Here is a 27209-nt window from a genome sequence, read left to right as displayed (position 1 = left end):
GAAGTGTGGTGAATTGCTGAATAGTACCTAGTTATTAAAAAAGAAAACAAAGGGACACCTGGGTGGCTCAGGACGTGATCCTGGGTCCTGGGATCGAGTCCTACATCAGGCTCCCTGCATGGAGCCTGCTTCTCCCTCTGCCTGTGTCTCTGCCTCTCTCTCTCTCTGTATGTCTCTTATGAATAAGTAAAATCTTAAAAAAGAAAGAAAATTCCTAAAGACATTCCATTTTAAGAGAGAGTTTCATTCCTAATTGCTACAAAAATATAAAATGCTTAAGATCAGTGAGAGATTTTTTTTAAAGATTTTATTTGTTTATTCATGAGAGACACAGAGAGAGACAGAGGCAGAGACACAGGCAGAGGGAGAAGCAGCCACCCCCCCCAACTCCTCCGGTGATCACACCCGGAGCCAAAGGCAGACGCTCAACCGCTGAGCCACCCAGGCGTCCCAAGATCAGCGAGAGTTAATGATAACCTGCCAAAGTCTTCCATTTATCAGGAGAATCATCCATGCACCCATCCATCATCTCTGAAGTGCCTCCATGTTCCAAGGTGAGAACACCCTCCCATTCTGGAAAGGCCCGCTCCTAGTGGAGGGGAGGGTGAGTGTAAAGTCATCAGCAGCTGAGAGAATCAAGCATGTGGTTATATGACACCCAGCACAGTGAGTGCCCCAGAAGCAGGAGGGCTGTATATATATCTATTAGAGAGAGGTGGGGGGCCAGAGAGAGAGTGAGAATCTCAAGCTGACTCCACATCCAGCATGGAGCCTGTCACGGGGCTCGATCTCACAACCCTGAGATCCCAACCTGAGCTGAAACCAAGAGTCAGATGGTTAACCATCTGAGCCACCCAGGCACCCCAGCAGGAGCTGTTATTATACTGGAAACTAAGCTCACTCTTCTTTTCAGCCCCTCTTGCTCTGGATGCTCCTGTCCACCGGAGGCCGTCTGGATTCTTGCCCACGAGCTATGTTCACTGCACCATGGGGTGCAGCTTTCTCTGCAGAGGCGGGGCAGGGTCTGGCCCTCATCAGATGCTCCTACCAATGCCCTAAGTCCTTCTGGGACAGCTGGGTAGGACATTGACCTAGGTGTGTACGAGGCTGGGTCAGCAACCCTGGAGTGGCAGGTGGGGTGACTGGTACAGGCTAAGCCCAGGGACACAACTGGGGACATCCACGTAGCCTATCTGTTGGCTGTTCCCAGGGAGGACTCCTGGGTGGTGGCTGGGAGGGGGGACAACTCTGTATGGTGCTGTGCCCTGGATGCTAACTAGCAGCTCGGACTTCTGGTAGGGACTCGGGTTAGTGAGCCCAGCCTCGCCTCATTCTTCTCATGTGGGGCTGTGGACACGTTACACAACTTTTGTGGGCCTGGGTGTGTGTACAAAGTACTTTATAAACTCAAAGGTGCTGTGCAAGTCTGGGTGATCATTTTAATATGAGATGTTCTGTGACAGTCCAAAGAATCCATATAAAGTCAAAAAAAGTAAACTCAGGGTTTGTAGAAATAATTAGAGATGTTTATTGTAATCCATAGGAACAGGGATTCATGTTCATGAAAAACAGCCGTTATGGGTGTGACTTAGAAAAATGGTTTCAAGTCAGTCATCTGACTAGAGGGGACGCCGAGAGCGCCTCCCCCTCCCGCCCCCACCATCTGCTCTGTGCTAGGATCCCAGGAAGGGTTTGTCTCCGTGGTTCTAGCGCTTAGAACCAAACCGCAGGAGGAGGCAAAGCTCGTGAATCTAGCAACAGGCCGACACCATGGAGATGAGTCAACCAAGTTTGGGTGTGGCCCCGTTGGTTAAATGTTCTGGCATTTGCTGGTTAGCTACGATTCTCGTTCCCAGCACAAAGTAAGACAGCTCTGCTTAGCTTTGGTTCTTCTCTCAGGGGTCCCTTAAGAAATTAAATCCCCTGCACATAATCGTACTGTACAGCAGAGAACTGCTTTTTGTAGATGTTGGACATTTAACTTGTGTCAAGAGGACACAGAGGATCACAAGCATGGTGGCTGGTAGGAATGCCTGAGGCGATCTAGAGCTTTCACAAAACAGACGGCACCCCAGGCCTGAGTAGTGACTGCAGGTCTGCAGGTCCTTAGCTGCCTGGCAGCTGGGAAGGGACCGGAAACTCACGACCTGTTAGAAGTGACACTCTCATCAAAAGAGGGTGAAACTGGGAAACTGAACCAATGTTCTTTTCTTTTTTTTTTTTTTTTTTTAAGATTTTCATTTCTTTATTCATGAGAGACACCGAGAGAGGCAAAGACACAGGCAGAGAGAAAAGCAGGCTCCCTGCAGGGAGTCTAATGTAGGACTCGATCCCGGAACCCCAGGATCACGACCTGAGCCAAAGGCAGATGCTCAACCACTGAGCCACCCAGGTGCCCCTGAACCAATGTTCTTAACCTCATAGGTCCTTCTATGAGGACCCCAGGGGAGCATGGGCCCAGTCTAGGTGGATGGCCACCCTGTTCCTGAGCGGCCCCACCTCTTGCCACTCAGCCCCTTTTAAAAAACTTATTTGACAGAGAGAGCACACAAGTGAGCAGGAGTAGGCGGAGTAGGGGAGGGTAGTGGCGAAGCAGAGAGAGAAGCAGCAGCAGACCCCCCCCCCCCCCATTGAGCAGGGACCCAACCCCAGGACCTGGAGATCAGGACCTGAACTGAAGACAGTTACTTAACCAACTGAGCCCCCCAGGAGCCCCCCCACTCAGCGCTTTCGAAGATCCCCTGGGTTCCTCCTGCTAACCTTCCTCAAGATGGAAACCCAGGGCTTCTTAGCTGCTTCCTTCTCACCTGACACTCTCAGGTGGCTTTAATTTTGTCTTCTTCAAGGGAAAGGGTGTATAGTACTGTGCCAAGCTGCCTTTCAAGCTGTGAGCATGGGGGAGAAATGTGTCTTGGAGTGTGTCCCATTCTACCGAATGTCACTTCTCACAGCCACACCCCTGTCTTTGACGTCCTCATGCACTTTCCAAAAACAAGTTTGTAGGTTCTAGTCATTCATCCTTATAAGTGGCCTTGCTATGAGTTTAAAAAAGAAGAAGAAGAAGGAGAAGGAGAAGAAGAAGCCTGTTTGGGAAGGGGGCTTCAATGAGGAGTGCTTTCCATTGGAGACCTACTTAGAATCTTATAATCAAAATTAACAGAAAGCAGCTAGACTCTTTACACTTTATACTTGGGCCCCAGGATCTAGGTAATGACACCAACAAGCATGATTCAGGCCTCTGCTCACAGGATAGACTTTGACACTTGTCCTGTGACTGGGAATGGTCTGAGGCTTGGCCATCTCACAGGCCGGCTGGACTGGGACACAGCGAGAGGGCAGTAGTAGCCTCAGCCTCCCATCTGGATGGAACTAGAGTATCAGTTCTCTTGAATGTGCTACCACTTAGGGGAATAAGAAATCTCCTGGGCACTATTATTATTTTATTGCTGGTATTGTTAGTTTTTTCCTAGGACTGTGAGTATTCAGGTAGTTACTTCTCACTCCCTGACAGTGTCCTGCCACCCAAGGCTTCTGCAGCCAGCCCTTCCTGAAGTTTCTCTGGTCATCACATTTCTCAGCCACTTGAACTCGTGGTTGCCTCACTTCCTTCCTGCTGTAGAGGACAGGAAGGCCTGGGCACTTTGGATGGGGATTCTGGTGACCAAGGAAAGAGAGCAGAGTGGCTGCCCAGCAGTGTTGGCTTGCATTTCCATCAGGTCAGCAAGGCTGCTCAATAGGGTCTGCCCGTGGGTGCCCGAGGTCCTCCCCTATACCTGGGCACTCTCCTTATCATTAGCCTACTTCAGATGAAGCTCAAGACACAGGGCTAAGTAACTTGCTCTGGATCCTACAATAAGTGGCAGAGCCAGGAATTGAACTAGGTGCTTTGTTGTTGTTGTTCTTTTTAAGATTTGATTGATTGATTGGGGTGGGGAGGAGCAGAGGGAGAGGGACAAGTAGACTCCCTGTTGAGTGCAGAGGCCAACTCGGGGCTCTATCCCACGACCCTGAGATCAGGACATGAACCGAAATCAAGAGTCAGAGGATTAGCAGACTGAGCCACCCAGGTGCCCCTGAACCAGGCACTTTAATTCCAGAGCCCATTTCACCCCTCTCCTTGCGTGGTTTCATGAGCTTCCAGCTCATACCTAGAGACTGGATGGCGGCCTGGGGGTTGGGGAGAATGTAGGTGTCTTCCAGCATCTGTTCCCTGTGCCCTGCTCTGGGAGATGTGGTCGTAGAGTTGAGGATGTCAGGTAGCTCTAGAATTTGCCTGTCTAGATTGGAATATTCGAACTGAAAACTCAAAGGGGCTATTTTAGCAATGGTCTATCCTTCGCATCTGTGAAGTTACTACTAAAATTGTAATTGCTTTCCATGGTACATTCTGTAAGGTCCATGTTTGTTTATGCAGAACAGCTTAAAATTATTTTCTCCAGCGAATTTAACTTTCAAGAACCAAGAATCGTAACACAGCACCATAATGAAGGGGAGGTAGAGCCGGGAAAGAGGGTCGGCACTGCAGTCTCTTTGAAGGGCAGCGCGGAGAACCTACGATGCTGTCCTCGGAGCTAGGCGCCGGGTTCACCTGGGGTTCACCTGGGGAGCTCCTCCCAGACTCCCTCCTGCGGCCCCTGGGCCCCGCCCCGGGTCAGGTCGCCCGTCCGTCCTCTGCCCCGCCGCCCCCCGGTGACCCCTTCCTTTCGGAGCCCCCCCCTCTGCAGCCCGGGGCTCAGGGCAGGGGCGGGGCGCGCGGGCGGCAGAACGGGAGGCCGCGGCAGGGAGCCCGCGGCTGCACCTGCGGGCTCGCAGGACTTTCTGGAGCCGCCTTTGCGGAAGGTTAGGCCGAGCCGTGCTGTGGGCGGTTCCGGTGTGCAGGCGGGAGGCGGGGAGGTGGTCGCTCCGGGACGGGCCTCCAGGTAGGGAGGAGGCGGGGCGGCAGGGGCGGGCCGGGTCCTCTCGGCCGGAGGAAGGCGGCCCCCGCTCTCCGCTGCGCCGCCCCCCCGCCGCAGGTGCTGCCGACCTCGCGCTCGGGGCGGCCGGGCTTCCCCGGGAGGTCGCGGGGCGGGAGCCGCGGGGAGCGGGTGCCGAGGGCGCGGCGGGCGGGGGCGGGGCGGGGCGGGGCGGGGCGGCAGTGGGCCCCGCAGGCCCCGCCCCCAAGGCGCCACAGGCCCCCGCTCCCGCAGGCCCCGCCCCCAAGGCCCTGCCGGCCCCGCCCCCAAGGCGCCACAGGCCCCCGCTCCCACAGGCCCCGCCCCCAAGGCCCCGCCGGCCCCACCCCCAAGACCCAAAGGCTCCGCCCCCAAGGCGCCACAGGCCCCCGCTCCCGCAGGCCCCGCCCCCAAGGCCCTGCCGGCCCCGCCCCCAAGGCGCCACAGGCCCCCGCTCCCGCAGGCCCCGCCCCCACACAAGCCCCGCCCCTTACAGGCCCCGCCCCCGACCCCTCCCCAAGCCGACCCCCGCCCCGCGTGCGCTCCCCCGGGACCCCCTCTGCCCACCGCGCCTCGACTTGCCCTCCCCGGACTCTGGGCGCGCAGCCACCCCCGTCCCCGTCCCCGCCCCCACGCCTTTCCGGTGTCGGCGGGAGCGGGGTTGGGCGGTGATTGATGACCGCGCAGCTGGGGCTCGGGGCGCGCGGGGCGGACGCGATGGGGGAGGCGGGGCCGGGGGCGGGGCGCGCGGGGCGGACGGGACCCTCGGGGGCGGGCGGCGCAGGGGCGGCCCCTCGGCCCCCGGCCCCGCCCCCCCGGCCCCGCCCCCCGGCCCCGCCCCGGCCACCTGCGCCCCGCCCCGCCCCGGCCGCGCCCGAGCCCGGGAAGGGCGGAGGCGGCCTCTGCTCCGAGAAGGCGGCCCCGGGCTGTGCCGCGCTGCCGGGCTCCGGGCTCCGGGCTCCGGGCTCCGGGCAGGGCCGTCCCGCCGCCCCGGGGATGGGGATGCGGCTGCGCTGAGCCTCCGGCCGCCGCTCCGAGCCATCGCGACGGTGCCTCCCGGCTGCGCGCGGGCGGACCCAGCGCCCGGCAGGATGAGCAGCCCCGCGGCCGCGCAGCGCGGGGACATGGACTGCCTGAGCCCAGAAGCCCAGAAGCTGGTAAGAGGAAAGCACGGCCCGAAGCCTGCCGTCCCGGGCCCGGGGCCGTGGGGTGGGCTCCGCGAGGCCGCGCGCCCCGGGCGGGAGCCCCCATGCGTGGGATTTTGCAGTTATGCAGCTCAGTACCCAGTGCTGGGATCCTGTGTGTGTGTTGGGGGGGGGGGGTTGGCTTTAAAACTACAGGGGGTGAGGTGGGAAGGTTTGTAATTACCCATTTCGGGGCAGTTTGTGGTTGACTGAGAGTAGAAATATATGAAGGCAAGAGGGTGTGCTTTGGGAAAGACCCGGGAGCTCAGGACTGCAGAGACCCAACGCAGATTTTCACTTTACCTAGCTTTTGTGGAAGCCTTGATAGAAGAAGTGTGAGCCCCGGGGCACCTGGTGGCACAGTGGTTGACCATCTGCCTTAGGCTCAGGGCGTGATCCTGGGGGTCCTGGGATCGAGTCCCACATCGGGCTCCCTGTAGGGAGCCTGCTTCTCCCTCTGCCTGTGTCTCTGCCTCTCTGTCTGTGTCTCTAATAAAGAAATAAAGTAAAAAAAAAAAAAAAAAAGTGTGAGCCCAACACAATCACTCCTTCATCAGGCAGAAATTAATCATCTACTGGGTATTTGTGGAGGATCCAAGATAAATAAGAGTGCCCTGACCTTGGGGAGCTCAGTGGTGAACACCAGGGAAAGGCATAGAGATAGACTCTGATGAATCCACACTGGAAGGCTACCTTCCTTGCTGAGTACTGTCGGGTGGATATATTTTTAATGTCTGGGTCAGTGTGCTGCTGCTTCTGTGCCTCCTGCCGTGAGCCAGACCTTTGGAGCTGGTTCCTGCCCCTTCCCCTGGCTGTGTGTCTAGGGCCCCGGGAGCCCACAGAGAGGTCCTTGCATCACCACCAGGGAAGGGCTGTCAGAAGAAGGAAGGACGGGAAGGTTGCTGGGAGATGCTGGCGTTCTGCAGAGCCGCCTCGGCGAACCATAGATGGCAAGAGCAGGGTACTGCTAACCCTGGGCAAGAGTTGAGCTCAGAGGGACGGAGTGCTGGGCAAGGAGCCCTTGACGGAGAAAAGAGTAAACATGGAGAATCAGGATATGGGGACGGGAGGGACAGGCCATCAGAGGAACAAGAAGTAACACTGGCGCTCCGTGGCACAGGCTGCCAGGTTCCCTTAACCCTTACCCCGTGGATTAGATCTGGTTGAGATGCACACTTCATAGAGGTGCCTTGGGAACTGGTGTCAGGAGAGTCTGGAATGGGCTTTGATTGAGGTGCTCCACTGTACCCCCAGTTCCAGGATCCAGTAAGCTCTGGAAACTGACGGTTGGTTTTCTTTATTTTTGTTTGTAGCTGATGGGAGGCTATTTTCCATCTTTATCCACCTCATGGTAGATGTTCATACCTTTGTCTGCAGCCAGTGAATGTCCTTGTTTGAGGTCTGTTACTGTGGTGACTACAGATTATGGGGTGTATGCAACTTCTTGCCCTTCTAAAATCTGAAAATGTTGAATTCTGAAACATAGTTTGGCCCCAGGGGTTTCCAGTAAGAAATTTTGAACCTATAGGAGTTTTTGTTTTTTGTTTTTTGTTTTTCTTATTTTGTTTTAGTAAATAGCAGCAAAAAGTATTTTAGAATGGGACATGGGAAAAAGAAGTAAAACTCAGTCCTCGTTTTATGAGGCTAGTGGTCTGGTTAAAAGGAAGTGCTGAATGAACAGTTGAGGGGCGCCTTACACAACAGTGAGCACTGGCCCTGGAGGTCTGTGAGAGGCCAGTGTAGAAACCATACATTTCTTTGACTTTTGTAACTTCCTCGTGTTTATGATGGGTTGTGTCACCTCTGGTCTCTTTCCACATACTGATTAGCGCTAAGCCCCTGCATCCCACGGGTCTCGTCCTGTGGCAGCCCGTCTGGGTGGAATGTAGACACAGTCTCCCCAGGCCCATCTCATCATTATAAGTACCTCTACCCAGGTCCCCGGGTCTCGGCGCATGGGATCATTGACCAGCGTGCAGGTGCAGTGCTTGCAAAGGTGGAAGGCCCTGCTGTAGCTCAGCCTGAGACTTTGAGCCATGGAAACCTGGCTCCTTTCGGATGGGTCACTTTCCCCAGTACTTAAGATATGAAACGAAGTAAGTAAGGTCTTTCCTCTAGGGCTGAGTGTCCCAGTAGGGCAGAGATGGAGACTAAATTTCCGTTTTTGCTTTGAGTTACTTTCAGTTCAGCCTGAGCTAATACAACATAGCAGAAGCCTCCTTAGCAAAAAAAAAAAAAAAACCAAAACCCTGCAGTCTAAACTGCCACTTAAACTGAGCACAGGAAATCGAGTTATTTATAGTTGCAGAACTGTTCTCAAGTGAAGTTGATTGGAGTATTACCTGATTAGGGGTTCTTATCTAGTTTCTACAGAATTCTGAGGCCAAATGGTGCAACAGGTTTGCTCCTCAAAAGGCAATGTTCAGGAGGAATTTGTTATCCCTGAAAAATCAGGCTTTGTGACTCAGCAGAGGCATTGTTTATGACGAGTTACTCAGTGTTTCCAAGTATCTGTTCGTATTTAAAAGTATTAATCTTGGAACCTCAGAGGACATAAGGTTCAAATTACTAATCTGTTATCGAAAGAAGCCTGTTACGCCCCCACTATAGGTTGGGGATGTTGTAGGGAGCACAGGGGTTTTTTATTAACTACAGCTTTTTTTTTTTTTACTCTGGGCCACCAACATTTTAGTTTGTTTTTTTAAACACAGAGGCTCATTTTCGTGGAATAGGTTTACTGAATTTTCTTTAGACTTTCTAGATAAAATATTAGCTTCTTTCTTCCAGGTTTGTTAAAGCATATTTTGACTACAGTCATGATGTAACAATTCAGAATTGCCATGCTTTTGATTGAGAACCACTACGAAAATCCCCTTCCCTTGGCCAAATCCCAAAGTACATAAACAACAAACCCAACAACAACAACACCAATGTGTATTCTAAGACTTATCCGTTCATTTGGGCGAGGGCCAGAGATCAAGTGGTTTTCTCCTTAATACAGTAACTTGACAATTTTAAAGTCATACAAGTGGTTTTGCCTTGAGTCTAAAAAGCCCAGCCACTTTGTAGTAGGGAAGTAATTTATCTTAAATTACTGTGATGAGGACTTTTAATTGTAACCGAAATGTTTGATTTGTGTGTGTGTGTGTGATCAGGCTTGTCAAAGTAACATCATTTCTGGTCCTTTTTTATTTTCTTGTGGCAAGTGGGTGTGCAATCTTCCAGGGGGAAGAGAAGTACAGAGTGGCCCTTTGATGTGGGCTGGGGACCTTCTATCCCTCCTCTGAAATTCCCCCTTGCACATTCTCCTGGTGGGTGCCTCCTGGTGGGTGCCTCAGCTGGCGTGTCTTCTCTCGGTGCTTTAAACCCAATCTGAGCTGAATTCACGCTGGGTGGATCCCTAGATGCTAGAGAACACACTGTGTGAGTATTAGCGGTGGGCAGCAGCCCCACACCCCTGTCATGTCAGCCCTGCTGGAGGTTTTCTGTAGGCGGCTTCCCTAACCCTTGCCAGAACCTTGTTGGGTTATCTCCACGTACAGATAAAGGGGAAACTGAGGCTCAAAACAGTCAGGGGACTTTCCCAAGTGCACACAGCTTGTAGGTGGTACAGGCAGCTCAGACCTCAGCCTGATGATTCAGAGCTGGTGCTGATAACTGTCACCACTGTATACAGTTCTTTGTGGAGGGTCTGGCCAGCTGCTGCTGCTGCTGCTGTTGCTGCTGCTGCTGCGTGGCTGCTCTGAGCTGCTCCTTTGCAGCTTCTGGGATCTCACATCCCCCGCCCCCTGCCACCGCAAAGACTGCCTCTTAGGACACATGGCCTTGCTCCCAAATGTGTCTTGAGACATCTTCATTTTATCAAACATTCCCTTTCTCTCTCTGGTAGTTTACAAACAAAAAAAAAACCTCTCTCTCTCTCTCTCTCTCTCTTTTTAAAGATTTTCTTATTTATTCATTGGAGAGAGAGCAAGTGAGAGCACAAGCAGAGAGGAGGGGTATAGGAGGAGGCAGAAGCAGGCTTCCGGCCCAGCAACGTGGGGCTCCATCCCAGGACCCCGGAATCATGACCTGAGCCAAGGCAGATGCTTAATGGGCAGAGCCACGCAGGCACCCCAGACAAAAGAACTTTCAGTGGACTTTATTTTTCTAAATAAGGGAAAGAAGAGTAAAAATGAAAGAGCCACAGAAATTTTGATTTTTCTATTTCCGCAGTGCCCTACCTTTGTAACTGTTCCATGTGTCAGCGTCCCCCAGGAGCGCGACCCCACCCTGCCCAGACAGACTAGCTCACTGAGAATTGAAGTGATGGTTCTGTTTCTCTCCCGGCTGGTTCCAGGAGTGTCACTGGAATATAGGAAAGGTTGTAGATGGTTGTGCACCGCCTGCTGGAGGAGAGCCCTGGTGCTGCTGGAGTGTCCAGCCTCATTCTGAGAAGGAACAAGTTCAGTGTTTTGTGACACCTTAAAATGTGGGGTTTGCAGAGAAGACCGTGAGCGGAGCAGGTTAAGATGAAAGGAGTGGAGCCCAGGTGCGTTGCCGGAGGGAGCCTGTCACGTGGAGGGCCAGCCGCACAGGTGGGGCCACGCCGCTCTCACCTGTTGGTCACACGGGGTTCTTTGTGGCCGTCATGCTTTCCTTGTCGTCCCAGCATGTTAAGGCTACTGAAGGAAATGTGAACCTTAGCTCAGAAAAAAAAAATGTAACAGGCGTTAACAGCAAGAGGAGAAGTTTAGCCACATAGAGGATACTGGGCAAGGTCTCTATTCATCGCATGGGTCTGAGTAGTTGCTAAACTGAAGGTTGTGTTGGGAAGTCTGGGTGAATGTTAGTAGTCGTGGCTTTCTGTAAAGTAACGTGAATAATATTATTCCTGAATCATAACCAGTTTGTTACTTCAGTATGCACCGTGCTTTTAAGAAGTTTATTATTCAGAAAAGCCCAGGTGTGCGGGTGGCTCGGATGGTTAAGCATCTGCCTTCATTCAGCTCGGGTCACAATCCCAGGGTCCTGGCACTGAGCCCCGCGTCGGGCTCCCCGCTTAGGGGGAGTCTGCTTCTCTCTTGCCCTCTGCCTCCCGCTGCTTGTGCACACTCTCTGACTCGCTCTCTCTGTCAAATAAATAAATAAAAATATTGTATTTTATTGTAAGATTGTATTCATTTATTCATGAGAGACACAGGGAGAAAAGCAGAGACACAGGCAGAGTCGGAGAAGCAGGCTCCACGCAGGGAGCCCGATGTGGGACTTGATCTTGGGACTCCAGGACCACGCCCTGGGCCAAAGGCAGGCGCCAAACCACTAAACCACCCGGGGATCCCAAATAAAAATATTTTGAAAAGAGAGAGAGAGAAGCAAAGTCAAGAGATTTCTAGCAGCAAAATGGGGAAAGAGAACTGACAGTCTCAGGGTCGAAGTAATTCACCCCTTGTATAGAGACGCGGGATTTTAGAAGTAAAGGAGGCTCCTGGAGATCACACAGCCTGGCTCCCTCATTCCCTATAATGAGGGCTAACGTCCCAAAGTGATATCGTTTCCAAAAAACAAACTGTTAATTATAGAGAGCACACTGATGGTAACGGGGGAGGGGGGTTAGGATGGAGGAAACAGGTGATGGGGATGAAGGAAGGCACTGAGCGGGACGAGCGCCGGGTGATGAACGGAAGGGCCGAATCACTGTACTGTACACCTGGAACTAACGTGACGCTGCATGTTAATTACCCTGGAGATAAGATAAAATTAAATGTAAATAAATAAATGTCGCACGATGAATAACAACAGAAAGGCGATGCAGTTTGTCAGAGCCCACGTGACTGGTAAGCAGTGAGCCAGAGCCGGAGGCGGGGTGTTGAGGCCCCTGTCGGGGTGGCCTCTGCCGGCAGAAACCCGGAGCCCTGCGGAGAGGTGGCGCCCGACGCTCTGGGCTCTCCCACCAGGTCCCCCGGTCTGGGCCCCTGGAGGCCCACGGCCCAGGCCTTGCAAGGTAAAGGCCTCTCTGAAGGCTGGTGTTTGATCTTAAAATTCCATGATGATCCCGCAGCCTACTCCAGAACTCGTTGGAGTTGGTTCTGGTGGTGTCTTAGATGATGTTTCTGTATCGAAATCCACATCCTGTTACTGCAGTGTACCTTCATTTCATTTCTTTTCAATGCAACCGTTGACACATTTTATTGACTGAAAATGTGTGTACCATCTAAGACCTGGTGTTTAAGACGACCAGTTAAACTTCAGTTTTGTGGGGTTTTTTTTTTTTTTTGAAGATATGTTCATTTATTTGAGAGGGAGCATGCGTGACAGCAAGCAGGGACAGGGGAGGGAGAAAGAGAATCTCAAGCCGACTCCCCGACTCAAGCCGACTCAAGCCGATCGGAGCTCGATCTCACGACCCTGAGATCATGCATGACCTGAGCAGAAATCAAGAGTCGGACGCTCAGCCAGCTGAACCATCCAGGCGCCCCTAAACTTCTAGTTTTCAACTTTCTATTTTCCAGACTTTCAAGTCAGATGGACAATGTAGGTCTTGTTTAGTTTGTGGCTCACACAGCAGCCCCCAGCCCCGTGCCCTTAACCTGTGGCTGGGCTGTTGGGACGGTGCAGCCGCGCCCTAGGGAGGCTCAGCTCCCTTGTTCCACTCTGCAGTTTTCAACCTGTGGTTCTCAACCTTGTCGGAGCCAACGCCCCCTTTTTATAACAAGTTTTTAACATCCTCATTGCTAACCTGAAATGAAATTCATGTGTCGTAAAAGCAAGTCGATAGAACTTCAAGTCAATGTAATGTTTCAACGGTTGCATTGAAAAGAAATAAAATGAAGGTACATTGCAGTACCAGGATGTGGATTTTGACACAGAAGCGCTCCAGCCCCAGTGTGCCAGGAGACCAAGGGAGTGGTCACAGGTGCGCCAACGTGTGCCCAGAGCCATGCTGCAAACACAGACAGACGCAGGTGTGTGGTGCTGAGACCCGGACGCCACGTGTTACGTTGCTGTTGGTGACCTGACATTCCCAAGTGGTCACTAACTCTTGAGAAAGTTCTGAACAGAGCCAAGCATAATCTTCCCTCCGTTTTAACGCCGATGGCACTCCTGGAACATCCAGTGTGTGTGAAAACTGCACAAAATGTATTTTGGTTTTATGTGTAAGTTGGAATCCGTTTGTAGATCTGAAAATTATGAGGCGCTTTCTTCTGTCTGAATAGCCTCAATGTGCAGGCCCGTCTGAACCCAGGAGACTTGGCCTGCCGTGCGCTGCCCCTTAAATGCCGTCAGTGCCTGCTCCGATCACCGAGACATCCCGACAATGCCCCCCACATTTCCAAAAAGCCCTCTAAAGAGTCGGCCCTGCCCCCATCAACAGCTGCAATCCCAGAGCATCCTTTCCTCCCTGCTGACAGCAGTTGCAGGCATGGCCACGAAGGGAACGTACGCCCCCTCATCGGGGGAAACGTACAGTGATTGTGCCAGCGAGGGTTTTGGGAAGATGAGCGTGTCTTTTGAGACGGGCATAAAGTGCACATCGCGGCCGAGGGACACGGGGGCGGTGGGTGCAGGGTCCCGAGGCGGCACGAGCCGCTGTTGCTGAGCTGAGCTGCCGGCTTCGCGCCTTCCCTGCAGGCGCCTCTGAGAACACATCCCTCGTTCCAGTTGTTGCTTTGAATAGCACCCCGTCTTGAGAACCTACTGCGCACAAGGGATCGGGGGTTTACCCAGAAAACACAAGTTTCTGGCTGTTGCCACTTCCTGTAGCAAAGGCCACTCTGGAAAAAGGGACTGTGTGTCAGCCTCGTGGTTACTGTGCACAGTGTCCACTCCAGGCGGGACCTGTGCCCCGAGTTAGGAGGCGCTCACGTGGGCCTGCGCACGCGGCCTCCTGGGAATCGGAGGCTTCCAGCCTGCCCCGTAGTCGGGAGCGTGCTCCTTTGTCATTCTGGGTAGAATCTCGCATGGACGGAAGGCTCTGCTTGTTTCCAGACAAAACTGGCCCTTTGTCACGGCTTGGGGCTTCGGCGGCCTGACATTCCTATTGCACTCACAGGAGCGGACCTTTCCCTGGGAGCTCGTGAGCTGCAGTTAACGTTATGCGGCCTGGGAGAAAAGTCTGGTTTTTCAGTTCTGCTTGCTTCTAAAACCTAAAGGCCAAAAGGAATGTGTATGATCAATACCAAAACTTTCCCTGAATTCGAGAAAGCTGTGCAGCCGACAGATGGCTTGTGTTTCTGAATGGCCCACGTGGTTCATTTGCACTTTACATCTGAGGACGCAGAACAGAGAGGTGGCTGTGGCCGGGGTCCCCGAGGTGTGGCCACGGCCCAGCCCTCTCTCCAGTGACCCCAGCGGTGTTCTCAATGCATGGTGACGGTCTCCTCCCAAACACCTGTACTAGAACGGCAGCCTGTGCCGTCGCAGAGCATTGCCATCGCCGGCCTGCCGTGTGCCCTGCATCGCAGCGTGGCCGCTGGCTTCCGGTGCCCTCACCTCGGTGCCTTTCCAGAGCCCGGGGCTTTCTGAGCCTCACTGGAGGAAGTGACACACGCATCTCAGTCCCATTTCTCAAGAATTGTTCCATGCAGAGTTCTGGGACCCCTGGGACTACTGCACACTTGAAGAGCAGAATGAGAACATTTTCTGGGGCCGCAGGATGACAGGTCTTGGGATATAGAATTCCACACTGTGCTTGATCCCAGGAAAGCTCAGGGCACATACAGACAGAGCCAGGTTTCCCCGACGTGGCGTGAGGCTCTTAAGACAGTGGCCGCGTCCTCCTCCTACAGCACCAGACCGTGCTCTCGGGACTTGCTTATCCCCTTCCTGTTATTTGAAGGTCATCACACGGGGGCCTCCAGGTAGTCAAACAGGTAGGAGCTGACAAGGAGACGGACACCCTTAGAGCTCTTCAAGCCCCCAGAGTGTCCCTGGGATTTGGGTGCAAGGTATTGGGGCTGGGGCCCTCGTGGGGGGCAGACCCTCCACCAGCTGGCAGGAGCGCAGCAGAGGGTGGCCGGGGCGGCAGGAGGGCAGGAGGCCTGTCTGTTAGGCCTCCCTCCTGGTGTCCTGGGACACGTCTTCTCATGGGGTGCTCCTCAGCCTCCGTCCCCTGGCCGAGCACGACTGTCCCTTGCTCCCACCGGCACCTTGGGACGGCTGGTCTGTCACAGCCTGGACTGTCTGGTGCTCCAAGCGGGAGGCCTGGCCACTCAGACGGGCACGGGTGCTTCTGGCTGTGGCCCCGCCGCCGCCTCCGTGTCCTGCTGGAAGGCTGGACTCTGGAGCTGGAGCCCACGGAGGCTGTGAGCATAGCCCGGGGCCCCCGCCCCAAAGGACTCCTGCTTCCACCCCATCCCGGGTTTGTTCACCTTGCTCCCCAGCCTGACCAGGCCCGGGGCTGCGGGGATGGGGCTTGTGGGGAGACGTGTCCCCTCGGCCACCTGTGCGCCCCTGCGGCCAACCCTGGGCTGGGGCCTCGGAGCCTCTGGAGGCCTGTGCTGCAGCATCGCTCATACGTCAGCGTCGGAGAGCTGTCCTAGCTACGGTAAAATAAACCCTAACAGCAGCTTTTTAGAATTACTCTGAGGCAATTCCTGTGATGATCAGGGGAGGCTTCTCCTCCCCACCCCCCCACCCCCCCCATCCCGTCTCCATCATCAGTGCCTCTGAGGCTCCATCTGTGCGGCTCCAGGCCAGGGGCAGAGGGCCCCCGGGGTAAGGGCACGCTGGCCTGTCGAGGAGAGGATGCTGCATTCCCACCAGGAGCCTGGATCTTGTCACACGCCTGGCTGGGTCCGCTCCCCACCCCCCTGCCCGAGCCTGGGGGAGCCTGCGGGGGCAGCGGCAGCCCCGCAGTGGTTTCCAGCAACACCCTCAGCCGCCTGCTAGCCTCAGTGAGCATAGTTTTGGGTTTGGGGGCTCCTTCCTTTCCTTCCCTCCTTTCCCTTTCTCTCTCTGCTTGCCTCCCCTTTTCTACCTTCCTTTTAAAATTTTGCTGTTTGTTATGAAAAGTGTCAAACATACCCAAACATAGGTGGGATAACAGAAGACAGAGGTCCCTCCACTTGAGCGAGTGTCGGCTCCCCCATCCCCCAGCTGGCCGGCCCAACCCCAGAGGTTCTGACACGGGGTTCTGGGGGGTGATTCTGCATCTCTAACTCTTTCCCAGGTGCGCTGGGGCGGGATGGGGGCACACACTGTGCAGCCGGGGGGTGGCCCCCCACCCTCCAGTGATTAGAAGGCAAATCTGAGGATGATCGTATCATTTCATCTTAAATATTTGAGTAGGTCTCAACAGAGATGTAGTAGGGAGCGGGAAGAGGCTTGGGACCCCTTTCCGTAGGAAGGGAGGAGAGCAGCCTGGGGCAGGAGGAAGGGGAGGAAGGGCCGGGCCAACTTGCCCTGGGGCCGCCCTGGCAGGTGTCCGGAGGTCACAGTGAGCTCACGGCTCACTCGGCCGAGCGTCCACGGAGCTCCACGGGAGCTGGAGAATGAACAGACGCACGCCGGGCAGGGTGTTTTCCAAGCTCGCCTCCCTAAACCCCTGTGCGGCTTGTACCTGCTGTCCTAGATCCCATAAACCCATCCCTTTCCTTTTTTCCATCCCTCTCGTCCTTCCAGCTGTGATGGAGCATCATCATCTCCCTTGAGTTTGGGAGTTCGGGGGTGTTGGCGTGGAGGCACAGCCGGCCTCTGAACCCCATGCAGGCCCCGGAGGCACGTAGGTGTCAGCAGGCAGGGCGTGGGGCACGTCCAGGTTTGGGGAAGTGCCCTGCACACCCGCATCCGGGTGGGGACTCTCTCCCGAGTGTCTCCGGCTTGCGGAGCACACGGGCTCTGCTCAAGACCTTGGGCTCCTGCCCCCTCCCCCTGCACCCCCCTGGCCTCCCCACTTTGCTCTGTCCTTTGTGCGTGGTTCCGCCAGGCCCACCCGCTCAGGATCACGGGCCCGCTGGCTCAGAAGCGGCCCCTTCCTGCTCCCCACAGTCCAGCCAGAGCAATGGCTCTCAAACACAAGTCAACCCCACTGTGTGTCCCTTTGTAAAAACCCCTTCACTGGTCCCATATTCCTTCAAGATGAGGTTCCAGATACAGGGGCCAAGAGCTCTGTCCACCCCGCAGGCCCTCAGACTTCCCCGCCTTGTCCCTCGTCCCTCCTACCCCCTTAACCATACCCCCCAGGCCGGCGATACCCAATAGCTGCAGTCCCCCAAGCCAAGTAACAGAAGTGAAAGTAAGCATTTGGGAAAAACCCTACAAACTGACATGGCCGTGACCTCAAGAATGTGAGTTTCTACTTCACAGAAGTGTCGGGTGGTGATGGATTTGTGCACAGACGCGTGGGTCCGAGGCCCACGGAGCCGGGGAGGGCAGGCCTGGGCCTCACACACAATGTTGGACGGGAAGGAATTCTTGGTCGCTTATCTCTGCGGCGGACCAGAGCCGTTTTGTATTTTTTTGTTCATTGAACCACTTGATCCTATCCGATATTTTTTCTTTTCTGGTGACTTTGCAGCAATCGTCTGAGTGGTCCCTGCCTCTTAGGCTCTGGGTCAGCCTCTTTCGTGTTCTTGGCAACGTCAGTGGTTTAGGGTGAACTGTGTTGTCAAAACACTCTGGTTTTTCATTCAGGCACCTCAGGCCAGGGTCGGGCTTGTTACGCTGATCACAGGCTTGTGCTCTCAGAGTTGGCCTTGCAGAGATTTTGGAACAGTTTAAACGTTGGCTCCTGTGTCTGTTGGTTTTTAATTAGCCGGATTCCCAGAAGCAGCAGGATTGTTACCACTTCCTGGCTCACGGGCGTCTTGAGAGATGCAGGCGTCTCGTAAGGTGGCGACTGCAAGGATTTGAAATTGTCCTGAATTAGACATTTCATCCCGTTTCTAAATTCTAATCTAAAGTTGATTGGCCACAGTTGATGTGCCTTTGAGTCCGGCCGATGCGTCCTCATGAGGAATTTACTCCAGAACTTGGTTCGTTCGCATGGTTCCTTCCTCATCCCGAGCCCACGCCCCTCAAATCGGGAGCTGCTGGGATTTCGTCTGTTGGTGTCCTCGTGGCCAGAGAGACTTACTGGGTCGGACATGAGGACTGCAGGGGTGGGCAGGCCGTGACAGGAGCCTTTTCCTGGGTGGAGGGAGCCCCACAGGAGTAGCTGGGACGGAGTCTATGGAGTCTGATGGGATATTAAGTTTGGAGGCCTGCCCATCCCGTGGGGAGGCCGCCCCGGGCGTTCGGGGACTGTACGTTCACGTAGGTGGTGTCTTCGGGGATCTTTGGCCCAATCCCAAGCAGAGCTAGACGAAAGGAGGGCGGGACGGGATGGGTGTGTACACCTGCTCAGACTCCCCGCAGGTCAGACACGGCACTGTGAAGGCAGGGTCATCTCGGACCCCTCCTCCTCGTCTTGCTGCGTAACAAATACCCAGCAACCTAAAGTAGCACACGTTTATCATATTAGGCTCCGTGGTCAGAAGTCTGGGCACAGCTGCCTGGATCCTCTGCTCAGGGTCGCATAGGCTGTGATCCTTTCTGGAACCTGAGGTCCTCTCGAGCTCACGTGGTCGTGGGCAGCATCAGCTCCTGCTGTTGTAGGACTGAGATCCCGTTCTCTGGCTGGGGGTCTCCCGGGGTCCCTCGTGGCTCTTACAGCCCGTCTGCAGGTCCTTGTCACGTGGCCCCTCACAGGGCTGCTCACACAGGCCAGCTCGCTCTTTCAGGCTGGCAGGGGAGTCTCTCTGCTTCCAGACCCTCTTAGAAAGGTTCACCTGATGAGGTGAGGCCCACCCAGGATAATCTACCTTTGGATGAAGTCAGCTGATGAAGGACCTTGATTACTCTTGCATTTCTCTTTGCCACATGACGTAACCCAGCGACAGGAGGGGCATCTCTCATCCCTGCCGTGCTGCCCATACTCAGGGAGAGGATTATGTGGGGCAGGTGCAGCAGGCTGGGAATCGTGGGGACCCCCGAGAATTGGGCCTGCCACCCTCCTGTGTCCCCGCCGGCAGTCCTCCCTCTTCCTGTCCCCTTTCCCGTGTCTCTCATTCCCACTCCTCCTCCCTCCTCACCTGTTCCTCCCACCCAGGCTTGCGGCTCTGGCGGCCTGGTGAGTCCCGGCCTAGACCCAGAGCCAGCAGGCGGGGAGCCCACATCTCCCCGCAGGAAGGCCGGGAGACGGGCTGCACTCAGGGTGAACCTGGTCCTCTTGCTGGCCCGGCAATGGGACGATGGGACTGTAGCATCTCCCCGTGGCCAGATGTCACTCAAACAGAACTTCCCCCCCCGCCCTCCCCTTGAGCTTTGCTGGATCTTTTTATAAACCCCGAGTGGCCCTTCACACAGTGTAGCATGGTTTCAAAAACTGAAAATGGCACCGAGGAATCAGTGTTCTGGGGCGGTTGTGACTTTTGACGCCCCCTGACCTAAGGCACCTGGGCCTCGGTTGATAAAGGAACCCAGGAACCAACCAAGTTAACAGAATTAATTCCTCATGAGGCCACACGCCGGCCAACCCCTGACGACAGGTCAGCTCTGGTCAGTTTTCAACCTAGAGGAGAATTTGGACAGAAGATGAGTTTTAAAGTCAGTACAGGTATGGCTTGGGGGACATGTAGGTCCTTGGCCCCAGGACCCACCGCCCTGATGTGTGGCCCTCGGCGGGGAAGCTGGACTGTGACACTTGAGCCACCACCTGCGTGCTGGCCCAGCAGCCGCCCAGAAGCACGCTGGCCGTCTCTCCTGGCCCTGTGTTCACATCTAAAGTTGTGTCTACGCAACTGTCGCTGAAAGAATTACACGTGTATTCCAAAAAAAAAAAATTAAGTGGAAAGAAGGTGGCGTTTGCTGGACCCCAGAGAACCCGAATCCGGGGGCACCTGCACCAGTTACTCACTGAGCCATTGGCCGTATCAGCTGAAATAGGGAACCAGCCCGAGCCCCGTGGGCCGGGAAGCCGTGTTGGGGTGGCAGGTCCCACGGCACTCGTCAGGCCTGGCCCAGCTTTTCACGTGGTCTTCGGTACAGTTTGGCTGAATAGCTGTCCAGCTCGATAGATGGCTACCCGGAGACGGTTTGGGTGTTTTTGTTTTGTTTTAATGGAATGTCTCTAACCTCCAGAACCCACCAGTCGTTCTGCTCTGGTCTCAGTTGTCTTGAGAAGGGACGGGCTTCCCAGCACTGCAGGTGTCTGAGGGGGAAGCTGAGGGCACAGGACGTCCTGAGAGGTGACTGACTGGCCAGGAGTTCTGGAAAGTAGCGTCACAGTCCCAGCCCTGTGCCCTGGGACGGGTCTGGCAGGCTCTCCAGGCCTCCGCTTCCTGCTCGGTAGAAGGGTGGGGGGGGGGGGGGCGCCTGTGGTCATGCCCAGCCCTCACGCCTTGCTCCCTGCGGGAGGCTGTCCTAGCTCCAGAGGGAGGCACGCGGCTGGGCCCTGCCACTCGCAGGCTGTGTGACTGTGGTCAAGTTCCCTACCCTCTCTGTGCCATAGCTCCCTCCGCTATAAACTGGGGATGGTGACAATATCCGCCGAACGGGGCTGTTGCGAGGACTCTGGCACAATCTACACAAAGTCCTTAGAGCTGCGCCCACCTAGGGGCGTCTGGGTGGCTCCGTCGGTGAAGCATCTCCCTTTGGTGTGGGTCACGAATCCAGGGCCCTGGGATCGAGCCTCGCATCGGGCTCCCTGCTCAGCAGGGCGTCTGCTTCTCCCTCTGCCTCTGGCCCTCCCCTCCCCGCTCGTACTCTCTCTCTCTCTCACTCTGTCTCAAATACATAAATAAAAATCTTTGGGGGGGGTGGGTGGGGGAGAAGGACTGTGCCCACTTGGCATCTGTTAAGGGCTCCGAGAATGGTGCGATCCTGCCTGCCGTAGCTGCTGCTCCCGTCACTCCTGACGACCTGTGACTCTTAGGAGTGTGCGACGCGTTCCCGTGTGTTGATTAAACCCCGCGAACGAAGTCGCTGACTGACAGCCTCGTGTCATTCGCGGGAAAGGAGCCCCTGGCCTGTCCCCTAATAAAATCCTCCCGTGTGTTTCAGGCGGAGGCCAGGCTGGCCGCGAAGCGAGCGGCCCGCGCCGAGGCTCGGGAGATCCGGATGAAGGAGCTGGAGCGGCAGCAGAAGGAGGTAACGCTCGGTCCGCGCTGGCTCGTGTTTGTTCCCGGGGAGCGCGGCGCAGAGACCCCGTGGCCGTTGACGCCGCTCCCCTGGCCCGCGCCCTCTTCCCGGCGGCTTCTGGCTGGAGGGAGCCAAGCGGGGCCGGTCGGAGCCTCGCGGTCAGACGTCGGGCTGCAGTCTCGAGCCTCTGGAAGTGTGAAAGAACCGAGGATTATTTTTTTTAAACCGGCCGACCCTTTGGTTTAAAAATATTTCCCCCTGTGGCTTTGACCTGTTTCAATGAGTTCCGCGATGCCTGAAGCCCACGGGTGACGCAGAAAAACCAGAATAGACACTGGGTGGAGTAGCTCGGGAAGACCCCTCCCGCCCCGGGAAAGGGCCCGGACGGGCTCGCGCACCTGTTAGTGCCGTTTGCCACTTATTTTCATGATCCTGAGCTAGAGCGGAGTCGCGTGGACAGCGCGAGCGTGAGGACTCTTGGGCTTGCAGTGAGAGCAGTGAGCCCTTCGGTGACCTCGAAGTCAGCCTGGAAGACGCAAGTCCCCGTCCGCCAGGCCCCGGAGCTCTGTGGGCCACAGCCTGCGGGAGCGTCCACACCAGGCCCCCCTTTGAGGGCTTGTCTCGCTCACAACCTCTGAATGGAGAGGCAGCCCGGGTGCTCGGCCCAGGGGCTGGTTTCACGTGGCCAGAATCTTAGTTGACCCAGTGTTTTCAAGCACGTGAAATTTCAGACAAAAACCTGCATTTCCAGTTTCTCTTAAAAATCACCACGGATTCCAGCCCTGGGCCTCACATCCCCGGTAGGGTGGGGCCCGGCCACCAGCCCGAGGGGCTCATCGCCACCCCCTGCCCGTGGCGGGGCGCCCCTCCGTGTGGTGAGCACACATCCCCAGGAAGGGGCATGACCCCATTGGAGTTTGGGGGAGAAATCTCTTCCGTGGGGTTTGAAGAATCGATGGAAGATTACTAGAAACTCCAGGCCAGGCTGTTGCTTAGGAGAGTCAAACCGCAGGCCGGGTGGTGGGAGGGCAGGGGTCCCCCAGGGCAGCCCCTCAGTGATGGGGACATGCAGGGGTCGTGGTTCCCGAGAAGGGCCGCACCTGGGGGTGACCCGGGCGGATGAGCAAGCAGGAGTGCAGTAGGCCCGTGACTCATCCTGTGTTTACAACGCAGTGAGGACGGAACGGGTGACTGAAGGTAATCCAGCCTCCCCCCGCCCCTTAGAAATACAGATATAGTCGGTCGTACAGAAGTTCCAGTCTTGTTTTTTTTTTTTTTTTTTAAGATTTTATTTATTTATTCATGAGAAACCAAGACAGAGAGAGGCAGAGACACAGGCAGAGGGAGAAGCAGACTCCCTGCAGGGAGCCCGACGTGGGACTCGATCTAGGGTCTCCAGGGTCACAGCCTGGGCTGAAGGTGGTGCTAAACCGTTGGGCCACCCGGACTGCCCAGAAGTTCAGTCTTTAAGACCTTCTGCCTGTAGGAATAACTTATACTTTGATTTGGGGCACTGTTTTTCCTTTTGATTCATGCAAAGCACGGGTTCGGCATCTTCCCCAGTGCCTTCCCCGAGACTCAACATTGATTGTCTGAAAGCTAGAAATAGGCCCCGTGGACTTTTCACGGGGGAGATCTGGACTCACCTGTTGACTGGTGAGCACGGTGAAGCGCCCCCTCCCGTGACCTCAGTTAAGGGTCAGGTCGGGGGCCACTCGGGATGGGGACCTGATGGATGCCCGTCCATTAGCGCCGGGGGCGGTGGCTGCAGGCCGCCCAGACAGGCATTTTCAGAGCATCTCGGGAGAGAAGCACCTGAGCGGGAGATAGAGGACACGTGTAGGTGTCATCCCTGGTAGACTCTGTCTCGTACCTGGGACTGTGTCACCTGGGCTTTAGGAGCCACCCCAATGCCAGGCAGCTTCTGCACACTCAGACGCTGGTATTAATAGGAATCAGGGGCCACCCAATGGAAAAGTTCTTTTATCCTGGACTGGTTTTTAAAAATAGATATTTTTCTTTTTTCAGATGCTTTTTCTCAAACTGCCTGGTATCTGTTTCCCTGGAGAATATCTCTGTTCATTCAGTAGATGACGTGCAAGCCGGCCATGTCTGGGACACAGCTGTCCCTCACCCCACCCACCCCCGTCCCCCTTTGGACGGCCGCCGCCCCCTTGGGGCTCCCCTGGTGTTCCAGCAGGGCCCTGGTCCCTTCATATGAAGGTTGTAAAAGACCTGTAGGAAGAGCTCCCGACACGTGTCCCCGCTCTGCTGGGTTTTGCCACAGTTGATGGAATCCCAGCAGCGTTGGGGTCCCTGGTGGCCTATGAGCCCCACTGCAGGCAGGAGCCTACGGGGAGGCCCTGGAGAGGGAGGCCGGCGACCCCGGGGTCCCTGCGTGGGGCGTGGATGCTCAGGATGCTGTTAGTAATCTTACTTTTATCGATGTCCTCAAATGTGCGAGGCACTTCCGCCCACCGAGAACACCATGTGACATTTCTGCAAGACCAAGGCGAGACTGGATCATGCCCTATGCACCTACACATGTGTCTTCCGGATTATATATTTAGATTAACTGTGTCCTGTCCTTAATTATGGGTAGAACCCATTTGATTACATGCATGAAAACATAAGCGGCTTATCGTCCACAAAGTCCTTTAGCAAAAGTTCTTGATTTTAGAAAATAAAAGTGAAGAATTGAGCCCCAGAACGTCTGAGGGGCCTGGTGTAGAAGTGAAGCAGTGGGGGTCTCCTGTGGGCTCCTGCTGCTCCTCACGGCAGCCTCATGGGGCTTGGGGGCCCCCGCAGGGCACTCGGGGCAGGGGGGCCCTTGCAGGGCACTCGAGGCAGAGGAGTCCCTGCAGGGCACTCGGGGCAGAGGAATCCCCGCAGGGCGCCCAAGGCAGGGGGGCCCCCACAGGGCACTCAGTCCACCGCAGGAGTGGGAACCAAGGCCTGTGCGCTGGCAGGGCCCATCCCCGGCGTGTGGTGCCAGCTGAGGAGCTCAGCTTTGCAGAGAAAAGCCAATTAAAACCGGGGATTTGCTCACAAGCACCACAGTTAGCCTTCTTGGTCACACGGGTATGTGACCTCACCCTCCTCCCCATGTGACCTCACGCTCCTCCCTGTGTGACCTCACCCCCCTCCCTGTGTGATTGTACCCTCCTCCCTGTGTGACCTCATGCTCCTCCCTGTGTGACCTCACAGACTGCGCACCTGTGCTCACCCTCTTCCCTGTGTGATGTCACCCTCTTCCCTGTGTGATCTCACAGACATCATTTCCCATGCTCACCCTCTTCCCTGTGTGATCTCATCCTCCTCCCTGTGTGACCTCAGCCTCCTCCCTGGATGGTCTCACACACATCATTTGCCATGCTCACCCTCCTCCCTGTGTGATCTCACTCTGTTTCCTGGGTGATCTCACAGACAAGCAGTGAGTCAGTGAAGACACCTCTAGAGTCCTTCTCTGCTGAACTCAGACTCGTATTTGGGGTCAGTCACATGCCCATGACTGGCCCCCATGGCGTGAATTACCAGTGTACCACGTGTCAGGGAGGAAGCAGGGAAACTAACCCTGGTCCACGCAGCCAGCTGGGGCGCCGAGTGAAGGAGTAGCACGTGGGGAGGGCAGGACACAGTAACAGCCGGGTCACGGAAGGGGTGAAGCATGGAGGGAGCCCCCCCAATCTGTCCTACCGTTTATACCGATCTGGTTGGCTCAGCATTAGTACTGACCCACCCAAATGACAATTTTGCTATCAGAAATTTAGGGTCTTTGAAATCTGAGAGCATTGCTGTTCAAAGTTTGTCTGCTTCTTCAAAAAAAAAAGTTTTTGAAAGGTTTAAATTAAAAGATATATATTTTATTGCTGGTCCGAGAGCTCTGGGGCGGGGCAGAGGGGACCCGCAGGGACGTCCTAGAGCAGAGCCCCTGGTGGGGGGCAGCAGGACGCCTGGTTACTGTCCCTGACAGCCCGAGCTTTACTTACATGAGGAAAGTGGACAGTTACCCCCCACGCCCCGCAGCTAAGGGGATGGCCGAGCCAAGATTCCCGTGTAGATGTGACCCCTGCAAAGCTGTGGTCCTGCTAGTGTGCCCTCTACCTCAAAATCAAATATACGATTAACAACAAAAACAGAGGATAGAGTCCATGGCATCCACGTTGTCCCACAGCAAAGGGTCGAAAAGCCAAGATGCACATTTTACAAGTAGAAGCAGGAAAAGCAGGCTTTTCGTTGGTGCTGACTTGGAAGCACAGTATAATGACACAGAAGAGGCAACTTTGTTGGCAAGAGCGTTACAATGAACGCAGGAGCAGTAGCTGCTCATCTGGCTCTTTCCCGATGTGAGCCAGCGTCTGGGGGCGGGGACCATACACGTGTGTGTGCATGGGCACACGTGAGCGTTTGTACCTCTAGGGGGAAAAGTGAGACAAGTTAGCGGGTCTAAGGATTTGGGAAGGTGTACAGACAACACCTCCCAGCCCGCCCTTTGCATATCACATCTCTGGGCCTGCCTATTATTAGAACTAACTAACACAACCTGAGGTTATACAATCTGATAGCCCGGGGCAACTGGCATTTTAAGTTGTTGATTAAGTGGAAATGAATATGCTTTGGAAGGCCAGTGTTTAACTCATAGGGTTGACACTCTGCTGTAAAACCCTGAGAGACGTGATCCCTGTTTCCATCTGGTGGCGAGCCATCCTCCTCGACACAGGTGTTTCTCAGCAGGGCCAAGGGTTTCCTTGAGAGGGAGCTCAGATCTGCTGAAGGTGCACAGAGCCCATGAATCCCTAGAGGAGGAGGGTGACTGTCCCCGGGGGCTGAGAGAGTGGGACCACAGACCCTGAGGACACGGGGCTTGTGAGCTGGCTGTGGGTTTACCCGGATCTCCCAGGCCAGGCCCGAAGTGGGAGGGTTGTTCTTTGCGTAGATGGTGAGCAAATCGACTGTGACCTATGTTCACTGTGCTGTGGGACTTTTTAAAAGGATCATGAGCTCCTTTTGAATGGATTCATTAGGGAAGAAGAACCCGTAGATATTCTTTGGGAACTCTTGGCGAACCTTTTACCTCACATGGGGACCTCCACCAATAGGAGCAAAATGGTGATAGACGACCAGCTGGTACGATGATTTGGACGCATCTCTTTCATTGCCACTTACTGATAAGCACTTTCGTGGAGAGTGCTACGTGTAATATGGTCACAATGTTGGTCACGTTCACCTGTGCTCACCCATGTACGCCCAGAAACGCCAGGCGTTGGCAGTGCCTTGAATAAAGCCTGACTCAGCAAATGTTTTGTTCTATGAATGAATAAATGAATGAATGACTATTTCAGCCTTACCTAGTGATTACTATACAGTTAGGAGGACTATCTGAAGCAAATGAATATACAGTGTGGGATAATCAGCTTTTTAAAAAAAAAGACATTTCAAACGTATTCTGTTGACGATGGCTTTTTCCTAGGCTCTCATTTTCCTGGCATTCCGTTTGTACCTGCACGCATCAGAACAGGAAAGCCTCTTTCTTCCCCATTTGTGAATTTGACCCATGGATTTTCCAATTCAGTTTCTGTACTCTCTAGTTGAACTTTTATCACTGTGCAAAGAAATTTCAAATTGAAGAGCAAGTGCTTTTCCCCACTACTGGGTAATGGGCCACGGAGACTTGAGCGTTGGGGCCCTACCAGGATTCTTGCAGGGACCCATGTGTGCATGCCGGGTTTCACCACCGTATCTCAAATAGAATGTAAAATGAATTAGGAAATTAATGATTCTTCGAATGAGACTCCAAACAGTTTTCAACTCCTGTTTTACCAGTATTCGGTGTTATTGTTGTTTTTTTTTCCAGTATGGTTTTTATGCACATTTCCAGAGACTTCGAGAACTTTTCTTTCTAATGTATCTACTTCTGTAATTTGGATTTCATATTTCTTTTCCTGTTTCTTTTGCCCTTCTCTAGATCTATCAGGTTCAAAAGGTAGGCTCCTTA

General features: G+C 54.8%; 1 protein-coding gene across 48 annotated transcripts in view; it reads left to right on the top strand.

Moving 5' to 3' along the window:
* The window catches only part of LRRFIP1 (LRR binding FLII interacting protein 1), a 139793-nt gene that overhangs the window by 55547 nt on the left and 57037 nt on the right, over positions 1-27209 (top strand). For 30 of the 48 annotated variants that reach the window (XM_072719081.1, XM_072719077.1, XM_072719074.1 and 27 more), the window contains exons 2-3: positions 21137-21223; positions 27180-27197. In XM_072719081.1, the coding sequence (XP_072575182.1) occupies positions 21137-21223; positions 27180-27197 (105 nt within the window). Of the gene's footprint in view, positions 1-5802; positions 6089-21136; positions 21224-27179; positions 27198-27209 lie in introns of those variants that run through there. The other 18 variants (XM_072719085.1, XM_072719080.1, XM_072719064.1 and 15 more) reach the window with 5 other exon arrangements.

Source organism: Vulpes vulpes, chromosome 9 (assembly GCF_048418805.1).
Source record: "Vulpes vulpes isolate BD-2025 chromosome 9, VulVul3, whole genome shotgun sequence".
Taxonomy (NCBI): Eukaryota; Metazoa; Chordata; class Mammalia; order Carnivora; family Canidae; genus Vulpes; species Vulpes vulpes.
This window is presented reverse-complemented; position numbering and strand designations above follow the sequence as displayed.